We start from the raw sequence: 26363 nt of genomic DNA, 5'->3' as shown, positions 1-26363 counted from the left end.
CATTCTAAACATAATAAACAATTTCTGATTTAAAGAACTGACGTTGCTACAATTTTGTGTCAATAAACCTTTTTTCTTTTTAAATACCAGAGACGTTACTCTAAAAATCGAAATCTGACATCTAGAATCGAATGCATTGATTACTTGGGAATAAAAATCATCATAAATTATTGACATGTGTTTCAAGTTCGATTGACAAATGTTTCAAGTCCGTATCGATTAATTCACTTTAATCGATGTTTTTAAGCAGGTTACCACCCTATGAAGATAAAATTGATAGACGTCAAATGTTGCCTATTAAATTGGCTCGACAATAATTATTAAAATTTGATTAGTCAGTGAAATTTAAATAATTAGCTAGTATCAAAAATCCAAATTTTGCACTAAATTTATTAAAATATTTTCTTGGTAAAATATAATATGAGAGCTCAATATTTTATAAGCTGTACTGTACACCATAAAATATATTAATCTGTGTAATAATATAGTCTGTGTCACAACAAATATACCCGGATATTTCATCCAATCAGAAGCCTCGGAGTGAATTTTCTTCTAAATCTTCTGATACTATTGGTCATAATATTACTTGCTCTGTGCTATTGGCCATGGCTATTGGTTTGAAGAAATTTGAAACATTTTGTTTGACGTGCGGATTATTAATTGTGAAATTTCGGAAACTATACAATATTTAAATAAATTTGTGTTTTTCTGTGATCAACAACATAGTCATCATGTTTAAAAAGTAAGTATTTTTGTTGATACCATTGTAACTATTGACTTCCATGATTTCTTTTCAATATAATACTTATAGGTTAGAACATGAAACAATATTAATTTTAGTGACGTAACTTGTAATGCCATATTAACCAATGAGAAACCAGTATTCATTATTGATAGTGACGTTTACATTGTCTAGTAGGGTTGTACCCGTTGTACCTGCATATTTCGTAAATCGTTTTTTTACTCACCAAAAAAACTCGAACGATGCTATTGTTTTTTTTTGAAGTGAAACTTCTTTAACGGGGTTGGAAAAAAATTTAGTGTAACATTTTTTCATTACGCGTGACATTTTTCCGTTACGCGCCATCTTTTTCTTATCCCTACCACGCGTGATTCGACGTATTTCTGTAAAGTTGCATATAGTAAATTATTTTTTGAAAAATAAGGCCATAAAGAAGTTTCATTTCTTACGTGTGTACACTAGTACACGCACACATTTTTATTTTTTAAGTTGACACCTTTGTGATAAAATATGCAATGAACGTTTAAGGTTTAAACCCATTGAACCCCGAACGGCCCGATCAGTCCACGACACAATCGATTTTCTATTGTGTCTGTGGTTCCGGGACCTGAGTTATTGTGGATATTTTAAGTTATTTATTACCATAATCGTTGGTGTTTTTAAAGATATCGTATTTGTAAACAACGTTATTGTTATGAAACAACGGTATGAAATAACGATTGGTACCACATTAGCAGTTGGTACACCACTATGTTGTGTCATCCGTGAATTACATGAAAGAGAAAGATAATATAGTTCGTGCTTAGCGGAAAAGAGATGAACAACTGAAAACGAAAATGGTGAATGGTGTTTGAAATAGGAAACTTGTCAGCAACCAGCAGGCAGTTCATCGACAGTTCGACAGCGACACTCGACAGTCTACAGTCCTTTGCAGCAGCTGTTCTAAATTGGTTGTTGCTTATCTTTGTATCGCGTTTTATTGTCTTTGGTAATATTACTCGTGGCTCTCTGTTCTACGAAATAATTCAAACTATTTCATTATAAACCATTTTTGTGGAAACAAAGAACTCTGGAAGCAAAAGTGATGTCTATTTCGTGACGTAATTGGATCGCACACAAATGGTGAACGTGAAACTCAAGTAGACAAGTAGATAATTATTGTTCATAGATCATAAAAAGTGTGTGCGAATGGTGTACGTTTTTCCCTAAGTCCGTGTAGTTCACATAGCAAAATGTGGGAAGTGGATTCTGACGCGGGATCTCTAAGTGCGTCGTCGGATGGAATTCGACGGAGGCAAGGATGGGATCCCGAGGCCGAGAGTCTTGCTTCTCAAATAGACGAACTCGACGAAGTTCTAGCTGAAGAGGAGGAAGGATGCCCTCTACCATCCACCCCGGAAGATCAGCATTTACTCGACGCGGAAATGGCTGAAGTTTTGAAAGCTGGCGTATTATCCGACGAAATAGACCTTGGAGCGCTCGCCCATAACGCCGCGGAACAAGCCGAGGAATTCGTTCGCAAAGTATGGGAGGCGTCGTGGAATGTTTGCCACTTCAGACACCTGCCGCGTTGGCTGCAAGACAATGATTACCTTCACAAAGGACACAGGCCACCGCTACCCTCTTTCAGCGCGTGTTTCGCTTCGATTTTCCGAATTCATACAGAAACTGGCAATATATGGACCCATTTGCTTGGATGCATTGCTTTCATCGGCGTCGCAATATACTTCGTCACACGGCCTTCGATCGAGATTCAAATGCAAGAAAAGGTGATATTCGGTGTGTTTTTCATTGGCGCCATAGTCTGTCTAGGCTTTTCATTCGCCTATCACACACTGTACTGTCATTCAGAAATGGTTGGAAAATTATTCTCCAAGCTGGATTATTGTGGAATAGCACTGCTCATAATGGGTTCATTTGTTCCTTGGCTGTACTACAGCTTCTACTGCCATTATAAACCGAAGATAATTTACTTATCCGTTGTAGTGGTATTAGGCATACTATCAATAATAGTATCACTATGGGATAGATTTTCTGAGCCCCGTTTGCGGCCGCTTAGAGCTGGAGTGTTCATGGGCTTCGGCCTCTCCGGTGTAGTTCCTGCAATTCATTACGGCATCACAGAAGGATGGTTGAGCCAAGTCAGCAAGGCGTCCTTGGGCTGGCTGGTTCTTATGGGCCTTCTGTACATCTTGGGAGCAATGTTCTACGCTCTCCGTGTTCCTGAGCGCTGGTACCCCGGCAAGTGCGACATCTGGTTCCAGTCGCACCAGATCTTCCACGTGCTGGTGATTGTCGCCGCCTTCGTCCATTACCACGGTATCAGTGAGCTCGCCTCATATCGAGTGACTGTTGGAGAGTGTTCAATGCCCCAATCTTCAATTGCATTCTAGCCCGACCCTTTACCAAATGTGATAGTAGACCATAGATATATTTAAGTAAAACACAAATTTTCAATAGTTTCACTGTATATTTTTCACAATTGTTTTTAACACATTTTTACCTAGGTTTTTTACAAAAATAATAAAAAAAAAGATCAAATTTGCAGTGAGGCTGTTTGTGCAATACTAAGAAAACATCAATTTGTATTGTCAGATTTTGTAAGTTGAGGGTTGATTACATAGTTAGTTTTATATTTCTTTTATTTATTTATTTCACTTTAGACTGGTTAGATTTTATTAGAATCTTTATGAAACTGTAGTGAAAAAAGCACACAATATAATTTGTGTACTCTCTTCTTGACACCATAAGCTTTAGTTAAAATTTTCTATGTGTTGAATATTTTATCATTATGTACTTAATTTATGTATCTTGCACTAATTAGAATAATTTGTGGTAGTTAGTAGTTGATGACCACATGTGACCTATATTTTTTTCTGTATTGTGAAGAGTACTTCACACTTTATTTTTCTTTTATCCAAAATCATACCAATTTTACTTATATTTTACTTGGTTGTTTGTGCATGACCTTAACACAGCTTTTTTGAATCTCTTTATTTTTATGTAACAATGTATGGATATTGTTTATATATCAATAGAACTCTGTTATGTATGTTAAAAGATGGTCATCCAATGTTATTATTTTCTTAGTCTTCATATTTCATTCAGAGACATTCCATTTTACTTGAGATTATTTTTCTAACTACATTGAATCAAATAAATGAACATTTTCAAATTGCATGTGTGGTCTATGCTAGGTGTAATTAAAAAAAATTATATTCTAAATTGTTGTAAGTGTTCATGAATATAAAGATTTTATGAAAAGAAAATAAATAAAAAAAATGTGGTGTAGATTAAAAGTATTGAGCTCTGTTCTCGTGAAAGTACATTATCATAGGTATATTGGAAAAATTAAAGAAAAAGTATTTTAATTACTAAAACAAAAATATTAGGAGCTCATAGTTTCGTTTTTGTATGAGACTTATAAATTGCACTTGTAATTATTGCTATGTATGTTGGTTAGGCTTTCTCAACAACTCTTGAAAATTGTATACTTGTAACATTTGAGTCTGTTTATGACTGATGATAAAAGACAATATTTTTCACAATGTTTAATTATACTGATAATTTGTTTATGAAGCAATTTTTAAAATCTTTGCTACATAATTTACGTAAAATTTCTTTCAATTAGGATCTTAACAATCCATATCTTTCATTTGTTGCTAGTTATAATTATAATTAATATAAAAATTTAATTGTGTAGATATTGTCGCTTTCATTGTTTGTTTAAACTTTGTTAAACCTTTTCTTGTTTTAAATGGGATAAAATGTGATTATGGAATAAATAATTTGGAAAAATCTTTGGGTCTATTTCTTTATTACTCAAACACAATTACAAATAACATTCAAGACTTCAATCTCATGATTAATCTATTAAAAATGTAGCTAAGTATATCTTTATTAAATTACAATTTATTTGATACAAAAAAAAAATAAGTTGTATTTTGTTAGCAGGTAAATACCTAAAGAGCTAACAAGAAAATGTTTCATGAATTATTGTAGCAGGTACATAAATCATGGTTTATTACATTTCTAGGTTCACAGAATAAAGCCAGGTCAAATGTTATTGCCTGATCTAGATCAACTTTGACACGCAACTTGGTTTCCATAGAGAAATTCTTGATAAGAAATCGATAAATTTCCACTGCATAGGTAGCTCGTGGGTTCAACCAAGCGTGCACTGTGCACATGCATGCATAATCATTGAGGCGTTAAAACTAAACTTGTGATAGAATCTAGTACAAACTAAAAATGTAGAAAATACCATGAAATGCTATGCATACTAATTAGGGATTCTAATAATTTTGAAAGTGCTGATTATTATCAGCAGTTGTGAATATCACGCAGCACGCTATCTATTTGCAGTACCTAACTATGATAGGACTGCAAAATTCTGTAGACTATCATAATTAATTAACATCTTGTGAGATAATGTTTATAATATATATGTAGATGTTATTTATTTAGGATAGAAAGTAAAAAGGTCAAGTATAATGCCAAAAGTACGCGTTTACAGTACATAGCCGCTCTATTGCAAGCGGAGTCTTGGAAGAGAAAGGATATTACGATATTATTAGTTTCAATATTATTTTATTACAAATAATTGCCATGCCAATGAATACGGGCCTGTAGAAAGGAATGTGCTGAAATCCCATAAATTACTGCGGTAACTACCTACCTACTTATATTGTTTGTATCGACCAGTTCTGACCTTGCCAAGGTCAAATGTTAAAGTGTGGAATAATAATATCGATTCAGTTTGCAGGGTAAGTAGTCAATTTAAATTAGCTAAGTAGTTATTAATAGGTAAACATTTTTCATAATTATGACATTTCTATTTTTTATGATAACGGAGCAACTTTAGCGATCTTATTTATTAATTATCTAATTAACAATTAAAGTAATAATAGTATAGTCATAACTTTATAATAATGACACAATAAGGACCTAGTTAGGTACTTATATTACATAGGCAGTTGAAAAAATAATTAGATAGTACCTAATTAGCTATATCAATTCCTTACATACGTAGAACCACAGACTAATAATAATATACTACGTATACAAGTAGAACTAAACACCAAAAACAGTTTGTAGAAAATGGGGAAAGTTTTGTTTGTCCAGTGATTTATCTCGAGAATTAGGTACGCTATTAACTAATTAGCTTTGATATAGCGCAATTAAGAAAGCTATTCTCATAATAGCAATTTGTAAACTACTTGTGATCTTAACAGACCCAAGCTACAATTAAAATATTCGGCGAAAAATTTTTCGCCTATTTGAACTTCGTAGAACCTTTCTTCGCGAATGTTTCGCTCACATTTCCCTGAAAATACCGATTGCTTTTACGTAAGAATTCATCCGAATCGCTTTGTATCGATGTCTTGACACTGAGATTGATTGCTATTGGTCTATAATTACGGAATTTCTCCAAACCGATGACTAGCAATTAGCAAAGCAAAGTAAATTAATGTTTGCAATGAATGACCTTTTATTGGCAGAAAATGTTCAATCGTCCATAAGTAGTGAGAAAAGATATTTTCATAATTGCACTTTTCTTTGATGTTGTATTGATGTGTTGTTTTTTATATGTAAATATAAAATAATAAAAGAATCTTGTGGTGCGTCGTGGAATCATTAAATGCGTTTATTTTAAAGAAAAGGATAGTTTAGGTCAAGGATCATTTTATTATTGAATACCTACTAGCTGTGCCGCGCGGTTTCACACGCATAACGCATTGCTCCGCTCGAGCTCCTGTTGGTCTTAGCGTTATGATATATGTAGGTTTAGCCTTATAGCCTTCCTCGATAAATGGGCTAAACATCTAACACCGAATGAATTTTTCAAATCGGACCAGTAGTTCCTGCGATTAGCGCGTTCAAACAAACAAACAAACAAACTCTTCTGCTTTATAATATTAGTAAGTATAGATTATTTCATAAACATTTGGTAATAACTTAACCTACTGTTCTGAATGTAATTTAGAAAATTCAGAACTCACAATAATGAAAATTACTTCGTCCTCTTACCTCTATTGCATTGAAAACTGCAAAGACCACTTCATAATAAGGCGTGAACATTGAAAGCCTTACAAATAGGTAGTAGAACAGTGTAAGGCTTCTGCTTCTGTCTATATTTACAGATTAGTACTTATCTTGTAATATATTTTGCGTGGGCGAATAGAATCAATATTTTGAAAATTTTATATTTTACTTGCGGTCCACTTTGACTTTGCCCGTGGTACATAAATCAAAAGCCAAAGCAAATTACTTATTGAAACATCAATTATTTTATGCATATATTTCTATATAATTATTATTTATTATTACTCCAAGATAACTGTAGGTACGTAATGTAATCTTATGTTGTTTAGAAATGTGTCAGTAACTCGGAGAGATACGTGATAAGAAAATCGAGTAGGTAAGATACATGGTAATAATATATCGAAATGTGGATAGTTATTCCATGATATATTCGAAGAATCTCTGGAAAAGAGAGCTTGCGATTATGATTTATTTCTTTCCTTTGAAATATGAATAATGAAGTAGCTTCAGACTTCTTAGAAGGGCTGAAATTTCACTCAAAGATAGCTGTAGGTAGATTGTAGGGCGAGATGTAGGTGACTTTTCTAAGTTTTCTTCTATAATGTAAACGATTTAAATACCTATATGCTTAGAAAATGATATAGAATATAGATTAAATATTTAAATAGTTCACTCTTATCGGAGTATGAGAGTAATTGAATAGGGTGTGCACCTATTACTTATTTATGTAGAAAAAGTAGCCTAAATTATTGTCTACTGTAATCTGTGGACGATATGTGGTCAGGAGAACGTCTGTTATATATTTTGTCTAAGTATAAATTTTCTATTTTCATTTGCTCTGACTATGTCCTAAAGTAGTTATTTCCCTCTGTCATTCAAAATTTATACATTTTTCCAATAGAAACATCAAAACAAACCTATTTTTTATGTCTTTTGCAGATTATTTGTAGGTATTATCTAATTAACCTTCTGACGTAACATTATAATATTATTGCCCTTGAAGTGTCTCGTCTTTGTGGTATAACAAAATTGTGTTTTGTCAATTTCGCTTTGAAATAAACGGAGCATGTGTATTGTGTACGTATTTGTGAATTTCCATTTGAGTGTCACTTTCATATCATAAAGTTATAGTCCGGGATACATCGCCCATTTTTGCAAGTGATTACTATCAAGCTAATTTTTCGTGAGTAGCTTTATTTTGATGAGATGCCCAATAATTTCATGTACAAAACTTTCGATTGTGGTAGCTACCAGAGGAAACAAGGATAAAATATTTTGATTTGATGGTTCTCAAATATTAATTACTAACTGAATGTTTTTTTTTGTTCAATCTCAAGATAATTATCTAAATTATTCGAAAAAATATTTGTCCTACAAAATCTATAGTTTGATCAAAGAGTCCCCCTTTCCAATGTGTATCGATAACGAAGTCATCATAAATGATTACTAACCAGCTGATTTTTTTATTTTCACTTATTTAATACTTATATAATTCAACAGACATATTGTCCTACAAATTGCGTAATAAATATTTGAGAACCGTCAAATCAAAAATTTTTATCCTTGTTACCTCTGTAAGCTACCACAATCGAGAGTTTCGTACATGAAATTATTGGGCATCTCATCAAAATAAAGCTACTCACGAAAAATTAGCTTGATAGTAATCACTTGCAAAAATGGGCGATGTATCCCGGACTATTAGGGAAACACGAAGGTAGAAAATAATGACGTCTTAACATACACGTGGAATCTTAATATTTCTGAAAATATATATAAGTCAAATTAAATAGGTAGCATAATTTGGTATCGTTTGTTTTTCGTAACGCCTTTGCTTCGCCATGTGTCCTATGGAAAAATATGTAAAATTATTTGTTGAAACTTACTTTATGCTATGTCATATTTCTTGACGTCATATTGTTATTTATTAATTCGAAACTCACGATAGATACAGCTGTTAATCATGGATTAGAAATGATAATATAATTATTATACTTCAAAACAACTTAGGTATTGAAAATCTTAAGTCTAAAGATTTATTTCGTATTTGTCGGTCTAATATCTTGGCCTGGTAATCTCCCATTAGCCATAATGCATGGCTCTCCCGCCTTTTTGAAATAATTTATCTGTGTATTATGCATACGTGGCGTCTTGCCAAGTATGTAGGCAAAATATTGACAAGCGAGTACCTACCCTTGTACTAAATTATTCGTTACGCGGCTGTTATCAAATGTTGTTTATACAAAGATTCATGAGTAATTGGAATGTAAACAGAAAATAGGAATAAACAAAATAGGTATATACTCGAAGGAGTTTAAGCTTCCAAATATTTCAATGTGCTTCTAGTTTCTACGTACAGAAGAAGTATAAATGGAATATTATATGATTTTAATGAAATAACCAGAATTCTCGAAATACCTATACCTATACATAAATTTTCTCTCCTCGCAAGTAAAGTAAATTGTTAGATATTCTCTTATCTTTATTAGTTCTGCAATTCTCGTATCTCGAATTAAGTAAGATCAAAGTTTCTCTCATAATTACTTCGTCTGCTTGAACGATCGATAACTCTTTAATCTGCTAATGACGTCACTACTCAGTTGTCGTGAAGTACCCTCATACGTTTGAGTTTTATTTTCACTGATTGAAATCATTTGTTTGATTTTTAAATAACGATGAGTCGATAACTCATTGTTATTGTTTACTAGATTTCCACCCGCGGCTTCGCCCGCGTTTTCAAAGGAAAACCCGCATAGTTCCCGTTCCCGTGGGATTTCCGGGATAAAACCTATCCTGTGTGTTAATCCAAGTTACCCTCTATATGTGTGCTAAATTTCATTGTAATCGGTTCAGTAGTTTTTACGTGAAAGAGTAACAAACATCCATACATCCATACATCCATACATCCATAAATCCTTACAAACTTTCGCCTTTATAATAGTACTAGCCGTCCGCCCCGGCTTCGCCCGTGGTACATATTTACGTTTTCTCTACATAAAAACCATCCTCGTACTTTAAGGAATATATAATAAAAAAAGAATTATCGGAATCGGTTCAGCCGTTCTCGAGTTATGCGCTTACCAACACATTTTGCGATTCATTTTTATATATAAGATATGGAGATAATCATCGACGGATTATCTGGATAGTTAGACTGAAATAGAAATATATTTAGTGCTTTTGAGGTATGCAGGATGAGGAGATTCAAATTTCAAATAGGAAAGCACATCTTTATATTATCAAAGTAACGATGTTCAAAGATCCTGTTTCAAATACGAAAGGTCATTCTACTTATCTTACCTATTGAGTATTGACTGACTTGTGTTTAAGTTATAAGTGGAAATTTTTCCCAGTGTACTAAATGTGAAAATTTTGTATAGAAAGGTCATTCAGGAATTTATCTACATAACAAATATTCTGAATTATTAACCTAATAAAACCTAACTCTAAAAATTACTAGTAGAAAACGTGGGAAAAATAAAATATCGAAAATGATTACTTAACTTTTCTGCCTTTAAAATTAAAGGCACTAAAAAGTTAAAGTAGAGTTAGGAAAAACATTGATCTGAGTGCAAAGTTGAGTACCTGCTTATTTAATATTTTATTCCTAAATTATTATTTTTTCGGCGTTTCTGAAGAATGTCTTGTTGTCGCTTACCTTACTCATGTTCACTGAGTTGTAAGGATTCATCAGGTCTTAGTTTTCAATTTCCTAGACTTGTAATAGGCTTATGATATTCATAAGCCTAAATAATGAGCTTATATTCAAGTACACAAGTGAATTTGATACGGAACCTAGCGGAGGTATTAGATGACGTAGGAGGCTTTGAACATTCCGTAATAAGGGGAAAGACGTCCTTTGTATGTTGATATAATTCGCAAATTGTTACTTTCTCGACAGAATGATTATTGATATATTTATTCTGATTATTTTTCCGACCCAAATATCGACCAATAGAATTGCACCATTCGACGTCACGTGGTACAACCTACATGGTATTATACTGATAATTTTTTGAAAATTTTCTCTGGTCGTTGACGTCAAACTGACAGGTTCAATTCAATTGTGAAATTATTGGCTGACATTTGGGACGGAAAAATAATCTCCCGAATACCACACGAGCTTCAAAATTATCTGGCATTTTCCTCAAGGTTCCCTGCAAACACATAAAGTCGTCAAGTTTTTCAGGAAAAATCACTCGCGCTTCGCGCTCGTGATTTTTTAACCCTGACTAAAAACTTGACTCCTTCATTTGTTTGCAACGAACCTATCGGAAAATACCCGATAATTTTGAAGCTCTTGTGGTATTATAAGTGATTATTTTCAGTAAACCTGTAACCACCAATATGGATGATTAAATAATAATCATTTATGTATGTGAGTTAACTACCTACAGACTTGCAGAGCCAATACTTGAAGAAACAATTCTCTTGCAAGATTTTTGTACGGTCTATAAATTGCGTATTTGTGATAAAAGTTAAATTGAATTGCACATCACATAAATTGTTCGTTTACCGTTGTCTCATACGTCATTAACTACTTATTTCATTTGTCCTGTCCCGTTATTGGGGGTCTGGGTGATAAAGTAATCTGCAATAGGTATGACAGTTGTATAGAAATGTGGACTTTGTACTAATAACTGTAACTTTTCCTTTCATGCCAGGCGTATAAGCCAATACCTACACTGATTGATTTATCACCAAGATTCAAGGGTTCAATATAAGGGTGTACCTTGTATATCAAGGGCAGAAAGTGGTCTTAATATTCATCATTTCAAAATTTTATTGTATTTTTTCTTGGAGTTTCTAGTCTCTGAAGCAGCGGAGTTCATCATTTATCAATCACTCATCTGAACTTCCTTAGGCAAGTGATAAGTAGGTAATAATTATTTGCATATTTAGTTGAGAGATTGAAATTCATATTTAGATTGGACGTTTTATTTTAATATCACTGAATATAAAGCCGGGTCCACATTTGTATCAAGTTATCGTATCCGTATCAGGCGTTCAGACGCCCATTTTGACCATACCGGCCCATTTGCCCATTTTGACCGTACCTTTTATCGCGTGAGCCACGGTTCGGCCAAAAACCATACGATATTTATATTATACCACACGTATCAGATACGCGGTTAATAGCGATCGGGATGTATCATGATACGAAGTGTATCACAAACAGCAAACTAGCAAACGTCGATGCTACGCGACGGAGATGTGATACTCAAAAATGGTCAAGTGTGGACCCACCATTAGAATATTCAGAAAGCGCTCGTTTATCGTTAGCTAGCCGTAGCCGGCCACTATTTTAGTCATTTCCTCCCGCAGCTGAATTTAAATAGAATATAGATAAAACACACTGTTCACTGAGTCGGGGATATGTAGGTCTCGGAGACTGGCCTTGGGTAAACATTTTGGTGAATACGTCGAAATTAAAATGATTTTTTTCATGTAACTAAAGTACCTAAGATACGTGGCTGTAGGCGCGATGGATTAAAATCTTTTAAAGAAAGAACCTTACAAATTTCTCGTCTTTTGTTAGTAGTAGTTTATATGCCATACAATAACTTTATTATTACAGTAACCTATAGAAGTTATTAACTTTAAATGTTATGCTGAGTGGCGACACAGGCGATGTTCAACAACATTCAGACAGACCAGACTCACTCCGTCTCGCTCTTTTAAAGTATATTAGAGCGAGATAGAAAAATGTTGCCAAATTAGGGCACTTTATATTTTACGGTATGTGCACACGACATGCGTATATCACGTGATAAATCATAAAGAGCATTATAGAACTTGTATTAGGTATATATGTACTTACATACCTAATTTGTGGATGGTAGTAATAAAAATAATCTGATTATGCAGCAGATAATGATAAAATAAAAGATTTTGCGAAATTAATCACGTTTTAAATAAAAATTAAACGAAATCAGGAGTTGGTATTTAATTGATTAATATAATATTGTATACAATTCATAATATTATTATACTTATAGATTAAATGCAATGATTAATTACCGGCAAGTTCCTGTATTCAATTATATTCATATTCAAGTCACTATGCTAATGTAATTAACACAATAACGCGACCTATTCAAATGTAGTATAATATAATGTTAATGGTACATTGATAAGCTATACAACCTCCATATACTTACATTAATCCATACTAATATTATAAATGCGAAAGTAACTCTGTCTGTCTGTCTGTTACTCAATCACGCCTAAACTACTGAACCAATTTTCATGAAATTTGGTATGGAGATATTTTGATACCCGAGAAAGGACATAGGCTACTTTTTAACCCGGGATAATGACGCAATCCCGGAAATCCCACGGAACGGGAACTATACGGGTTTTTCTTTGACTGCGCGGGCGAAGCCGCGGGCGGAAACCTAGTATAACTATAAAACCAGTTTAAAATTTTGTACACATCAATATATAGCTTTATGAAGAGTGGTTATTTTAATAAAAATGTGTAAGAAAAACATCTTTTGCAAATTGTAATACATAGTTATATGTATAGAAAAGATAACTCATATAGTAAATATAATCGTTGTCTGGACTCTAGGTCATTCGCAATAGGATAATTGAGTTCTGTGTGACACCGTAGTATCAAATAACCGGGTCCACACAACGAGCAGTTTCGCGAAGTAATGACTGCGAGGCTGCTTAGTCTATGTACACCCGGCTAATAAATAAAAGTCTATACCTACTACCTAATAGTATAAGCTGATGAGTTTGTTTGTTTGCTTGCTTGAACGCGCAAATATCAGGAACTACTGTTCCGATTTTAAAAATTATCTCACTGTTAGTCGTATTTACCGAGGAAGGCTAGAGCAATAGCAATGCGGGTAACAACTAGTAGATTATATACGGGAAATCCGCCAAAAATTAAGTCACTGTTAGTAATAAATTATTATTTATGATAAATAAATGCTATAAAAATTCGCGAGAATAAAATTTTGGAATGTATAATCGTATCAGGGTAAAGTAAATGCGAATTACAAGTTTACATTGCGGGGAAATATGGAAATGAAGTAAAACTCGTATTTGCGTCAATGTGATGTCATTATCCTTTTATTATTAATCATTTTACGTGGGTACATTTACAATTTTGAACTATGAGGACAAACACGTTCCTTGAATAGGGACCCTTGTGTACCTATGTACTTATTACTTGCTACGTGTAACTGTATTATATTTCATGTTTTCCTCATTTATTGTTAAAGCAGTAAAAATACTAATTGTTGCATGCATGTTTTTCTGAAAAAATAGTAAATCTTTACTTCTCTGACCCAGTAGATTCTACGGTTTTCCGTATGACTGAAAAATATTCTGTTTTTTAGTGACTGGATGCACATACAGATTATGTTATAATTTACTAATTTACAAGAAGAGAAAGTATTTTTCATATTACACAAGAACGTTCAAATTTTATTTCTCTAAACTTTACTAGGTCATATGTTTACATAAGTGTTTATGCATAGCTAAATTCATAAAGCGTATGTTCGCTGGCGTAGGCTACATGTTCCACACGCGATTAGATTGGAACTGATTGGAACAAAAAGTCATACGGACAAAGCTCATATATTCATGTTATATGTACCTACTTATAACTTCATAGTATCGAATAAGTTGACTGTTGATGATCGTAATAGGCACTACAGTCTACAACCATCTACAACTGTGAAAATAAAGCAAAGTCGTTCAGGACCGACTTATGTGATCTCGAATTTATTGTGCTTGGCTTCGAATATATTAGGTACCTACCTACTATAGCAAGTAAATCGTAGAAAAACTACAAGAAATATAAAAAGTCTGTGATAAGCAATATCGTTTTTATTTCATCTACACACCTTGGGTAGTTTACGTTTATGTAATGTAGAAAATATATTATTGTGTAGTATGACGTCAGGCGTGTTCTGTTTATATAATCATGAGCCGTGAACTTCGCCGTAATGAAATAAATACAACTTACAAGAATCGTCATGTTAAATTACGATAGTTTATTATAATTTATACATCCTGTCTATGATTTCTAATCAAATAATGATAAGGGCACAGCCGTAGATTGCTCAATAGTAGGGCAAATTGATTGCGATAGATCTATTTACAGGAAAGATATTGAATACAAAAGAGGAAAACGAGCTTGTTGTTTATCATGTAAAATATTTGATTCATATTTTGTCTGTATATTGAATAAGAATTAAATTATGTTGTTTAGGCATTTGGATGGATGTCAAGAAACGAAACTGAATGCTATAAAATAAATCACATGTTTTCTACTCTACTAGTACTACTCTTTGTTTTGGATTAAAAAAAAGTATCAATAGGAATTTATTTTAATTTATTAATATTAATACGTATGTGGGTCATTTTCAAAATATTTGTACGTCACGAAATTGTCAGTAAACTGTTTCGTTAGGAAATGTCTGGAAGTTGTAAAAGTAAGGCTGTATTCAGAATAAGGTAATCTATACTAATATTATAAAGAGGAAAAGTTTGTAAGTATGTATGTAAGTATGTATGTATGTATGGTTTTCACGCAAAAACTACTGGACCGATTTCAAAAATTCTTTCACCATTAGAAAGCTGCATCTTTACTGAGCAACATAGGCTATATTGCATTTTCAAAAAAATTAGAGATCCTTACCAAAAATGCAATAATGTAACCCAAGGTGTAAAAAAATCCTCAATAAAACTTCTGTCATCGCGTGCGCTGCGGAATCTATTGAAGATAGAACAAAAAAATGTTCTACAGTATTATAGAATGGATCAATATCTACAAGAAAGTCCGCGATACCATATGTCCATCTTCAGTAGTTATGTTACTACAACAACTTTTTTACGTTTTCAAAGTAAATAGAAGTGCCGACAGTAATCAAACCATGTTATCCATACACATATATAAATCCTTATCCCATTAAATGATGTTTTATTACAGACTGTTTCAATACCAGCAAAATACTTTTTAAATGAAAAGAATTGGATATTCCATTCAAAAGATATAACGAATTTGAAAGTGTCAATCTACAGAAAATAGTAGGTATACTGTTCGAGCAGGCCGTAGTGCGGGGGTCACGGAGGAATTCTACCAATATGCGTCTTGACGGAACACAGTGGGGTTTTGGTCGGTAGGAATCCGAGATAACCCACGGGCCCTCCCCTGGAGGCCGTGGGTATCTATGAAAGATTTCCCCACTAAAACAAAAAAAAAAAAGGCCGTAGTGCGGGACGGGGTAAAGGTGATTTTCATGTGATTAAAAATTAAACCTATAGTCCGACCTATAGTAGACTTTTCACTGTAACGATATCGCTATCTATGCGGGTGAAACCGCAGGGCATTGCTAGTATTACATATAAAAAAGTAAGAAGTCACTAGTTAAAAAAAATATATATATTTTTAGTTACAAAATAATCAACAAACAATCAATTTTTATAATTCTCTGTTTGCTTTTCCTTTTCTTTTCTTCTATCATTAGCTTCTTTCCATTTTTGTCTTCGAGCTTCTTTTTCACTGTCATTAAGATCTGATATTTTTCTTTGTCTTTGTTTCACTTTCTCGAGGTGTTTTTTCCTTTTCTTTTCATATTTTTCAGGGTTTTGCTTTTTTAGTTTTTCAATGTATTTTTTTGCCGTTCGGCACAGGTTAGCGACATTCTGAAACTAAAAAAAGCTGTTGGATATATGTATTTTGAATAAAAATAAAAACAAAAGTAAGCATCACTCGTGTGGGTGGAAAAGCGATCAACACTAAATGCAATAAGGTAAGCGTTATCCCATCAGAAACCACTTGTAAAATTGGAGGCTAAGACTTACTGATCCGCTTTCACTATAAAAAAGTTATCAGATCCCAGGAAAAGTCAAGTCCCTAAGCCCGACTTTACTAACCCTACATCATGGTTTAAAAAAGTATGGCCTGTAGTTACAAAAAAATAATCTTGAGAGATTTATTGTTTTTCTCCTTTATTTTTATTCGTTACATTAATTTAACACACATTTTAATATCTTATTTTCATACTTTACACATGAGACCACAGCTTTACCGTCTACAATTTACTGACGTCAGTAAATGTCAAGAAATTGTTCGTCAGTAACATGTAAAAAATAACTTTTGTTGAGAATACGTCGTTAGGAAATTGTAACTAAATTTTTTGCACAGCTCACTACTGGACTTCTTCCATGTCTGGACGACGAACAAAATGGCGGCGCGTTAATGTGACCTTACTTTTCGTGACATGACCAGTGTTGCCAATGATTAGAGTTAGATTCCTATTCTTTGTGATACAAGAAGTTGGTTAATTATGTCAATAAATCAGTGTCACGAAATTGTAACGATTGATAGGGACATTTTTATAATATGTAATTCTTCGTTTATTTAAGGTAATTTAAATAGTTTAATCTATCAGATATAATACTTCAAACATTGCTTTTTAATTATGATACAAAAAAATAGGAAGTTTCATACAAAAATTCTGATAAAAATATTGGTTTTCATTGTCGTCCACATAGGGGACAATAAAAAAATGTATGGAGCTTTTTTTTGTCACTTTATTTTCACATTAAATTTATGTAAGAATTTGAATCGCAATTCATTGCTTTTTATCAGAAATGATATGCAGTATGTTTAAGTTTAGTCTGTAAAACGTTAACAATGATTTATTTCAGTCGTAAGTCGTAACCATATTTTTTTCGAAGATTTTTTAGGGGGACAAACATTTTGTAGTAATGTACAATTATTTTGAAAACGACTCATGTAGATATTGATTGTATACTTAAACAATAAATGTACTTATGTATCTAGATTCTAGATAAAGCATTAGCACAGTGACAGTGACTCCGTATGAAACTGTAACTGTCGATAAACCATATCGACTATAGAGAATATTATAACATCTGCATCGTCTAAACTAAATAAACCTAGTTCGCATCGCTGGAGATGTAACACAGTGACGTCACAATGTTGTCGAAACTCCATGTTGCATATAAATTCGGTTATCCCGGTCGATCGGGAACTGACCTCGATTACTAAAATGGACATCTATTTCGGACCCCTATTGTGGTGATAAATATAGTTAATCCTCTGTTTGTAAAGATAGAACCTTTTTGACTGAATTCATAAAGCTACACTACAACCATAATATTATACTACTATACTAGTACTATAAGTTATAACCCTTTGTAATGGCAGAACAAGAAAAGCTGGTGGGTCACTTGATATTAATAATTGTACCCACTGTTACTACACAAATAGCCCTGTTGTTGTTACAAGTATACCTAACCTATAATATTGTAACTTGTGAGTTGTTCTATGGATAGATAAGATCAACTTCTATAATAACATGAAAGCTAAAGTAGAAGGCAATTTAATAATGTTTTTGTTGTTACGTCCAAGGTGGTTCAAGAGTGAAGATGCTTATGAACAAGACGTGAACAGAAAACATCAATCATAATTCAAGACCTCGCTGCTATAAAATTCGAATGAAGTTTCTTGAAAATAAAGAATTTGTTTATCGCAGTCTAAATAAAACTCACTTTGAACTTGTTCCCGACGTTAATGATAGACTTTATGCATAATTTTATGAGTTTTTTAGTGGAGTCTTGTTATTGAGAGTTCAATTGCGCAAATTGATATTAATTTGGCTGGGGATAAGTGTACCTCTGGAGGTCGAGGACTGAGGTCTCTTCTTACATACTTACTAATAACTGTAGTTCTTCAAACGAGTTTTGAATTTTGATACTATTTGCTTTTATTTGAATGTTGTTTTTGTTTATAAAATTGAAATGAATAAAGAGAATTAAAGCCCATATTCAAAGTTAAAGGTAGAGTTACAAATATGAATCATTTAATAACTTATTAATATGAATCGAATCAAGGATTAAAGATAGCATTCAATGGTAGATAATGTTATTGTTCCAATTTTTTAAGTGAGTAGGTAAATCATTATAAAGACACGACAAGTAATTTTTGCTTCAAGAAATAAATAACATCGCGTCAGTCGTCACTGACTGAACAGTGAAGATACATATTTTCCACAAAAATTACCTGCCGTAGTGATTTGGCTGATATTTAGTATGTGGATGGAATGTGACATTTTTATCAGCCAGCATTAATAGCATCCTGAATTTTTATAGCAAATTACATAGTTTATTGCACGCCTCATAAGCGAAGCGTTGAGGTGGGTACTACTGTCACTTCGCGCAAAACATCTGATTTTTCAAACTTAAAATGTCTTTATGTATCATACATTGCACTTGTAAGATAATACATACACACACATATTAAGAAAAAACACTATTTTTAACGTTCATGATATTTTTGATGTCATTTTTGTTATTTAAACTAGTTAAAAAACAGTTTAAAAAAGTTCTGCCTTGGACGTCCGTGTGTCTGTATGTGCGGATCCTTTTTCTTGTTAACACGATAGCGACCGAAATACTTTACTAATCGAGTCTTTTTTTTTCTCTTACGCTTGAGTATGCTCAGGAATAGAACCCTTTCATTTTTCAGGGTCTGATTCGATGTGCTTTAATTGTTATTAAATAAACAAAAATAATAATTAAGTAATAAATATTTATTAAAAAAAAATATTATGAGGCGTGCACTTTTGGATTTTCCAAATTATTTTTCCTATCCGTTGAATGTTCTTAAAGTTAAGTAGGTATGTTTTATTACCATTCGTCCGATGACCCATACGTAGTAATATATTTTTATACTATGAATTTGTACGTAGTATATTATTATTAGTCTGTGCTATGATAGTAAATTATATTATAGGTGCCTATACCACAGATACTATAATACCTATAAACGTTTTATACGTAGGTACATAATACATTTGTAACAATATACATAACGGTATTGTAAAGACGTTATATTATATAGAGCGTGGGCGGTGTGATATAATCGCGTAAAGAACATGTGAAATATAAACACGTGATGTAGCAACACGTGCACCAAGCCACGGCATTGAGACAGTTGGCTAATCAGCTGGGCGTTGAATCATAATGTACGATTTTATTATGGAGATAAATAAATTATTTTTTATTATGAGTGGAGATTGTAAAGGAAAATATATTATGCTATGTATTAGGTACGAAGTTTGTATTGTTTTTGAGAAGAAACAAAAATGTTATTGTACTTACTTGTTGATGTTTTTAGTCTGTTTGTGTGAGTAGGGCTGTTGGTCTGTACTGTTTGTTGTTGTATTAATTATCACTAGCGGTCCACCCCGGCTTGGCCCGTGGTACATATTTACGTTTTCTCTACATAAGAACCATCCTTGTACTTTAAGGAATATAATAAAAAAATAATTATCGAAATCGGTCCACCCGTTCACACGTGATGCCATGACAACGCGAAACGGGTTTCATTTTTTTATATAGATTATTGTTATAAAGTCCAATTGTATTTTTTTATGTTTTTTAAACACGTTCGACCCTATTAATAAGTGTTTCACCATATCGATTAATTAATTAATCAATAATAATTTTTATCATGTCTAATGCCCAACTAATGCCCCAAATGATACAAGGTTTTATCATTTGGAGATATAATTTCATAAATAAATAAAATGGCAAATCCTTTAGCAAATTAATTAGCATTCAGTTCGATAATCGAGCAAAAACTTCCTTGGTGAAAACATTTAAATAAAAAAATCATTTAAATAAAAAAATCATTTAAATAAAAAAATCATTTAAATAAATTAATCTAATCGATATCTACCTATATCAATTTAGTTCCTTCTCGTTATAATTTATGTAGTTCAAGGTAATGTAAATTAATAAATAGTCGCCGATAAGCTTCCTACATTACAAGACAATAATATGTTTACAATAAAAAATACAGTTAATCGAAGTTAAATCGAGCCGAATAAAATATATTCTGCTAAACAAGCTTCGTATGCGAGTCGCGAATGTTACAAATCATGATAGACCGGGAGATACTGACACAAAATTTAGAGTCATTTGTAACAGGATGGCGGTTCTACAGGGTTCTTAGTACGCAATGACAAAAAGAAAAACGATGGTGTGAACGCTGGTACCGGCGGCTTAGTCGCGTGGGCGTTAGTCGAACTCGTCGGAAAAATAGCGAAAGTCAAACGATTTGTAACACAAAAATTTTAGAATTTACCGATAGCCCATAAAAAAGAAGTAGGCGGTAGTGTCATGCCATACTTTTCCGGTGTGACTTACAGCCCGTCATACCGACGCGAATGTGTTGATTTAAATAAAACAATTATTCAACCACTAGCGACCCGCCCCGGCTTCGCACGGGTGCAATGCTGATACTAAATACACTACAGAAAAACTGTGAACGTTGTATATAAAAACATAGCGGCCCGATAGATAGCCGGGCGGCCGGCCGGTACCGCCGCCGCAAACGCTACGTCCCGCAATTTTTAAATCTGTAATATCTTCGAAAATATTCACTTAAATCATACGGTGTAAAGGGCCATATAGATCTATATTAAATGAACAATGTATTCAAGGTATTTAATTGGTTAAGGATTAATACTGTATTGGTTAAAATCGCATCGAAAAATAGCCATTATTTGTCGTAAAAAGTAAATGTCAAAAAAAGTTATTGTGGGTTACCCATAAGAGATAGACATATACCATCGCGGACTTTTCTGTAGACCTTTTCAATGTGTATAATACTTAGTACATTATTTTGATAAAACTCTTAGGGTTCAGCCTGCATTTGCAATGTAAGCGGAAAAAATGTAATTTTTTACGACATCACATTAGAAACCTCAAAAATAACAGTACTTCTCCACTATTTAATGGATGTTATTATACATATAAACCTTCCTCTTGAATCACTCTATCTATTAAAAAAAACCGCATCAAAATCCGTTGCGTATTTTCAAAGATTTAAGCGTACAAAGGGACATAGGGACATAGGGACAGGGAAAGCGACTTTGTTTTATACTATGTAGTGATTTGTATCAGGCTAACTTTTGCACAGGTAACCATCGTCGTGCAGCCATTTACGAAAATCGCCATGCCATACTTTTCGGACGATTCCAAATGGTCGCCATACCGCCGAAAATCTGCAAAAAAATTTTATTTCGCCAAACTTTTTGTACCAGTATTGCATTTGGATTTTTGGAGAGTATTTGATAAAATGTGACCATTATTATATTTGCCATACTTCTAGTAGGGGGAAAAAGTGCTGTCATACTTGAAAAATTAATTTAGTATTAATTTATATAAGTGAAGATTTCCAACACCTAGATCTTTGAAATTTTGTATTTATATTCGTTGATCCTCAAACTTACAGGAAAAATATGTGCCATACTGTTACAAATCGTTTGACTTTCGCTATTTTCCGACGAGTTCAGTTTCGACCAACGCCCACGCGACTAAGCCGCCGGTACCAGCGTTCACACCATCATTTTTCTTTTTGTCATTGCGTACTAAGAACCCTGTAGAACCGCCATCCTGTTACAAATGACTCGAAATTTTGTGTCAATATCTCCCGGTCTATGAGTCGCGGAATAAAATACGGTTATATGAAAATTGAAATTGCAACATGATGTTTACCAAATAACCGGTTTCGAAGGAACGGACAGGTTAATGCTCTGAATTTTCCCGCGTTGCAAAAGGAAATTCAGAGTGCAAGAGCTGTCATGATTATCTCCGTTTTATTTCCAACTACGGTTCTTTAAAACTTAGATAATCTCTTCACCATAAACTAAACATTAGATAGTTACTTATTTGTTCAAAACTAAGTAACTTTTATCTAATTACTATGCACAAAATTTCCATCTCTATTCATTGAGCTATTATTACTCTCTATTGTGCCACATGATCACAATAATGTGGATTTCGATTATAGTTTATAGATTATCTACATACAAGGTACCGAGTGTTTCTAGTGGAAATTAAAAGGATATAGGAATGCAATTCCTTTTCAGGTTTTTATTTATGACGCTGCGTTGATAACCATTTTTTTAGAAAGAAGAAGTACTTAGTAGGGAAGATTGTATCATCTGGATCTCATACTTAACTCTTTATTTTAGTATATTTATTTATTTACATGTACTTACTCATTATGATTGAAGTGTTATGGAAAGATTCTTCTTTCGTTTCTACGCTTCTAGTATCAATTTAAGCACGATTAGAGAATTACAAATCCCAACCTATTACAACCGAACTTCCGAATAATTTAGAAATATTTTCTGAATTGCCACTTGAAGTTTGCAAAAGGTATAATTTTACATACCGTGAATTAATTAATTATAATAGACGTGTCACGATGATATTGAACTTCAGACACCAGAAAACATTAAAAAAATAACGTAGGTACGTGGTAATACCCATAGGATGCTTAATTCAAACCAGACAGGAAAGTTAAAATTGTTATTCTGTTCTGAATAAGGTAAACCACTTAAATTCTAATATACTGTGGTTTTGAACGTTTTGTAACTGATTTTATTGGGTAACTATATTATTATGATATTTGTTAATAAGAAGAAAAAGTACGGTCTACAACCGTTTTTCGCAGTTTCGGAGTGTAAGATTTTTTTATCTAGGCACCTACCTCATATTCTTGTTAGGCTATAATAGGTTTTAGATTACGGTTTCATTAATATAGGGGCTCTATCTATAATAGATAGTTAAGGTACTTTCTAGAATGAAATAAAGCTTGTGAGTCACGCACGCTCAGGGTTACACCAGAAGCCATTGCAGGTAGACACGTGAGCTGTGACTCTAGTGGCTATTTATAAACCTCTTAAACATGGATAAGTAGTTGCACTTAAGGTACCGTGTGTAAAAAGAATCATTTTATTCGCTGAAATCAGTGAACTGGATATATCCCTCAAGTGCTGCACGCAAGTCTAGACGCCCCTATAATTTTATGTTGTACAATGGCATTCAGATGAACACCTGTGTTTGTTAAAGGTCTGTCGTCTAGAGTTCGCGGGCGGTCCGCCCCGGCTTCGCCCGTGGTATATGTTTACGTTTTCTCTACATAAAAACCATCCTCGTACTTCAAGGAATATAATAAAAAAAGAATTATCGAAATCGGTTCAGCCGTTCTCGAGTTATGCGCTTACCAACACATTTTGCGATTCATTTTTATATATAAGATTTGATGAGAAAAAATACGTTAGATTGACCGATAACTACAAAAACAATTAGATTATGTCCTATAATACCACCGATTCCTACTTCTCAGTGAACACTTATTGTCTCCCAGAGGCTAGAACCATTTTGCCCACAATTTAATAAGGTCAAATGAACAATTTCATAATTTCTAACTTCAGATTCGATGAGAAGGAGAGCATCTCTGGTGTGCAGCAGCTAAAATCATCGGTACAGAAGGGCATTCGATCCAGACTGCTGGAGCTATATCCACACCTCGAGAATTACATCGACCAGGTTCTGCCTAAGAAGGACACATTCAGGATTGTCAAATGGTAAGCTAAAAAAGCTAAAGCTTAATATTTATAAAAAAATCATCGCTTAGTCAAAACTATTATTATTTGTGCTTACTGAACTATCTTCATATTGACTTGATACCATATGGATGACCATATAGTTCAGAAGAGTCAGTTATTTTGAGAATCAATAAGTCAAATTTTTCGACAAACTTCTAAAGCATAATTCTTAAAAAAGGTTATTTTTAGTACATTTACATTTGGTTTAATTCGTTATGTTTACATTTACAGCCATGATCACATTGAAATAATGGTGAACAGCGCAGGAGAGCTTCTGTTCTTCAGACATCGAGAGGGTCCTTGGATGCCCACACTTAGGCTTCTACATAAATGTAAGTATAAACAATATTACCTATCGCAGTTAAATGAGGACATTTCATTTTCACGAAACCTTTTGAGTAAAAAGACGTATCATGTAATAGACTATTCGACATGATAGTGTACTATGTCCAGATTTACTTCTATAGTTCTATACCCACCTATCTTTGTTTTAACTGGAAAGTCTCTGTCCGCTGTTTCGATGGATTAATGGATTTCCAATATGCCCCTGAAATATTCACACTTTTGTACAAAATGCAATTGCAGCTGCTCTAACGTTCGCTCATATGCACAGCAGAAGTTTACCAATTACGAATCAAATTCAGGCGGTATAAGTACGAGAAATGTAATTACTCATTAATTTCTTCTCAGATCCGTTCTTCCTACCAATGCAGCAAGTGGACAAAGGCGCGATCCGCTTCGTACTCAGCGGTGCGAACATAATGTGCCCAGGGCTAACTTCTCCGGGGGCACGTATGAGTCCGCTCGGGAAGGGCAGCGTGGTAGCTGTCATGGCGGAGGGCAAAGAACACGCATTAGCTATAGGCATCACCTCGCTATCTACTGAAGACATGTGGGTAGATCCACAACTACTATTTAGCCTAAACATACTTTAATTTAGCTTAAATCATATTTAGGCTAATTTGCCTCCTATGGCTTTCCATAGATATGCTTCTTGTCTTGGTGGAATAGATATGCTTCATTTCTTGGTCGTTGAAATTGAACATTAAAAAGCTTACTAGTAAACACAATTGAAATCACTATCATAATATCTCTGAAATTGAAAAATACTATTTAAATGCTATGTTAATTCAAATAGCTGACGACGTAGCAGAATATTTTGACGCACATAATATGGCGACCTTTCCAAAGCGTTTGACTGCGTAGAAAGTTCCATTCTATTGAATAAATTCAATTAAAATGGAAACGAAAGGTTTATCTGATAACCTCATAGCTGAATACCATCAAGTTAGGTTACGAATCGATGTTTTTAATAAAGAAATTTCTTTCGGTGCGTTTTTCGTCATGTTCATAGTTCATTGGTGTTCCGCAGGGTTGTATTCTAGGTTCTTTTTTGTTCGATGTTTACCTTATTATTTACAGTAAATGTGCTCACACTTCACACATTTTTGAAGCGAACTTATTTTTTTAACATCTAGATGCAATTCCGAAACGAATGATACCTCAATAATTTCGAAGAATGCTGCAAAAGTATACCAAAAAGCATCCAAAAAGGCACTTTTTTATTGGACGAACGATCGAAACGAACACTTTCGCTTTAGTTCTAGTTCTATACAGGTTTTCCTATTGTAGATAATTTGATACGCGCGTGTGTTACCTCCCCTCGTCCAGAAAATACTATCCTAAAATACTCGCGGTCTGCGCTATTTTCTGTAAAATTTAGAAAAAATCCATTTTTCTCGCATTTGTGGACATCACGTTTGCAGTTTCGATTTTTATTCTTGTAATGTTGTAATTGTGTTGCATTGCAAATGGCTGTTACGGTTGATATTATAAAAAAGGCCACACGATTCTTTGTCGTCTAGAAAATATATTATGCGCTACCGCCATTGTATGTCATACTTACTATTGTATTCTGTGATTGCATTGGTCTAAGTAAAGTTATTTATTTTTGTTACAGAGCCAAAGTAAACAAAGGAGTTGGGATAGAAAACTGCCATTACCTCAATGATGGACTTTGGCAAATGAAACCCGTGAAGTAAAGCGAAAGGAGATCTTGTATAAATTATGAATTATTTTAAGTTTTTTTTACAATAAAATTAAATTGTGCACAAATAAGGACA

General features: G+C 33.4%; 2 protein-coding genes and 1 long non-coding RNA gene across 4 annotated transcripts in view; 2 read left to right on the top strand and 1 right to left on the bottom strand.

Annotated features, from left to right (window-relative positions):
- Nucleotides 1-26363, bottom strand: part of LOC149476791 (uncharacterized) — a 465754-nt gene that overhangs the window by 43864 nt on the left and 395527 nt on the right. The gene's annotated exons all lie outside the window — the stretch shown is intronic.
- On the top strand, nt 591-26363 carry MCTS1 (malignant T-cell-amplified sequence 1 homolog). Of its 2 annotated transcripts, XM_089711259.1 has the most exons (5): nt 591-742; nt 24067-24219; nt 24472-24572; nt 24931-25132; nt 26201-26363. In XM_089711259.1, exons 1-5 carry the CDS (start codon nt 732-734, stop codon nt 26280-26282), a joined length of 549 nt encoding a protein of 182 aa, XP_089567385.1. In that variant the 5' UTR covers nt 591-731; the 3' UTR covers nt 26283-26363. The 2 variants fall into 2 exon arrangements, with proteins under 2 accessions (XP_089567385.1, XP_089567384.1); XM_089711258.1 differs by lacking the exon at nt 591-742 and having other exon boundaries at nt 24023-24219.
- AdipoR (adiponectin receptor) lies at nt 1601-4542 on the top strand. The gene has a single exon (XM_089711228.1). It carries the CDS (start codon nt 1975-1977, stop codon nt 3133-3135), a length of 1161 nt encoding a protein of 386 aa, XP_089567354.1. The 5' UTR covers nt 1601-1974; the 3' UTR covers nt 3136-4542.

Source organism: Colias philodice, chromosome 26, assembly GCF_061535455.1.
Source record: "Colias philodice isolate Cphi_HAF_F1 chromosome 26, ilColPhil1 Martin Lab GWU primary, whole genome shotgun sequence".
NCBI classification, from domain to species: Eukaryota; Metazoa; Arthropoda; class Insecta; order Lepidoptera; family Pieridae; genus Colias; species Colias philodice.
The sequence above is the reverse complement of the archived record's forward strand: the minus strand, read 5'-3'. Positions and strand labels throughout refer to the sequence as shown.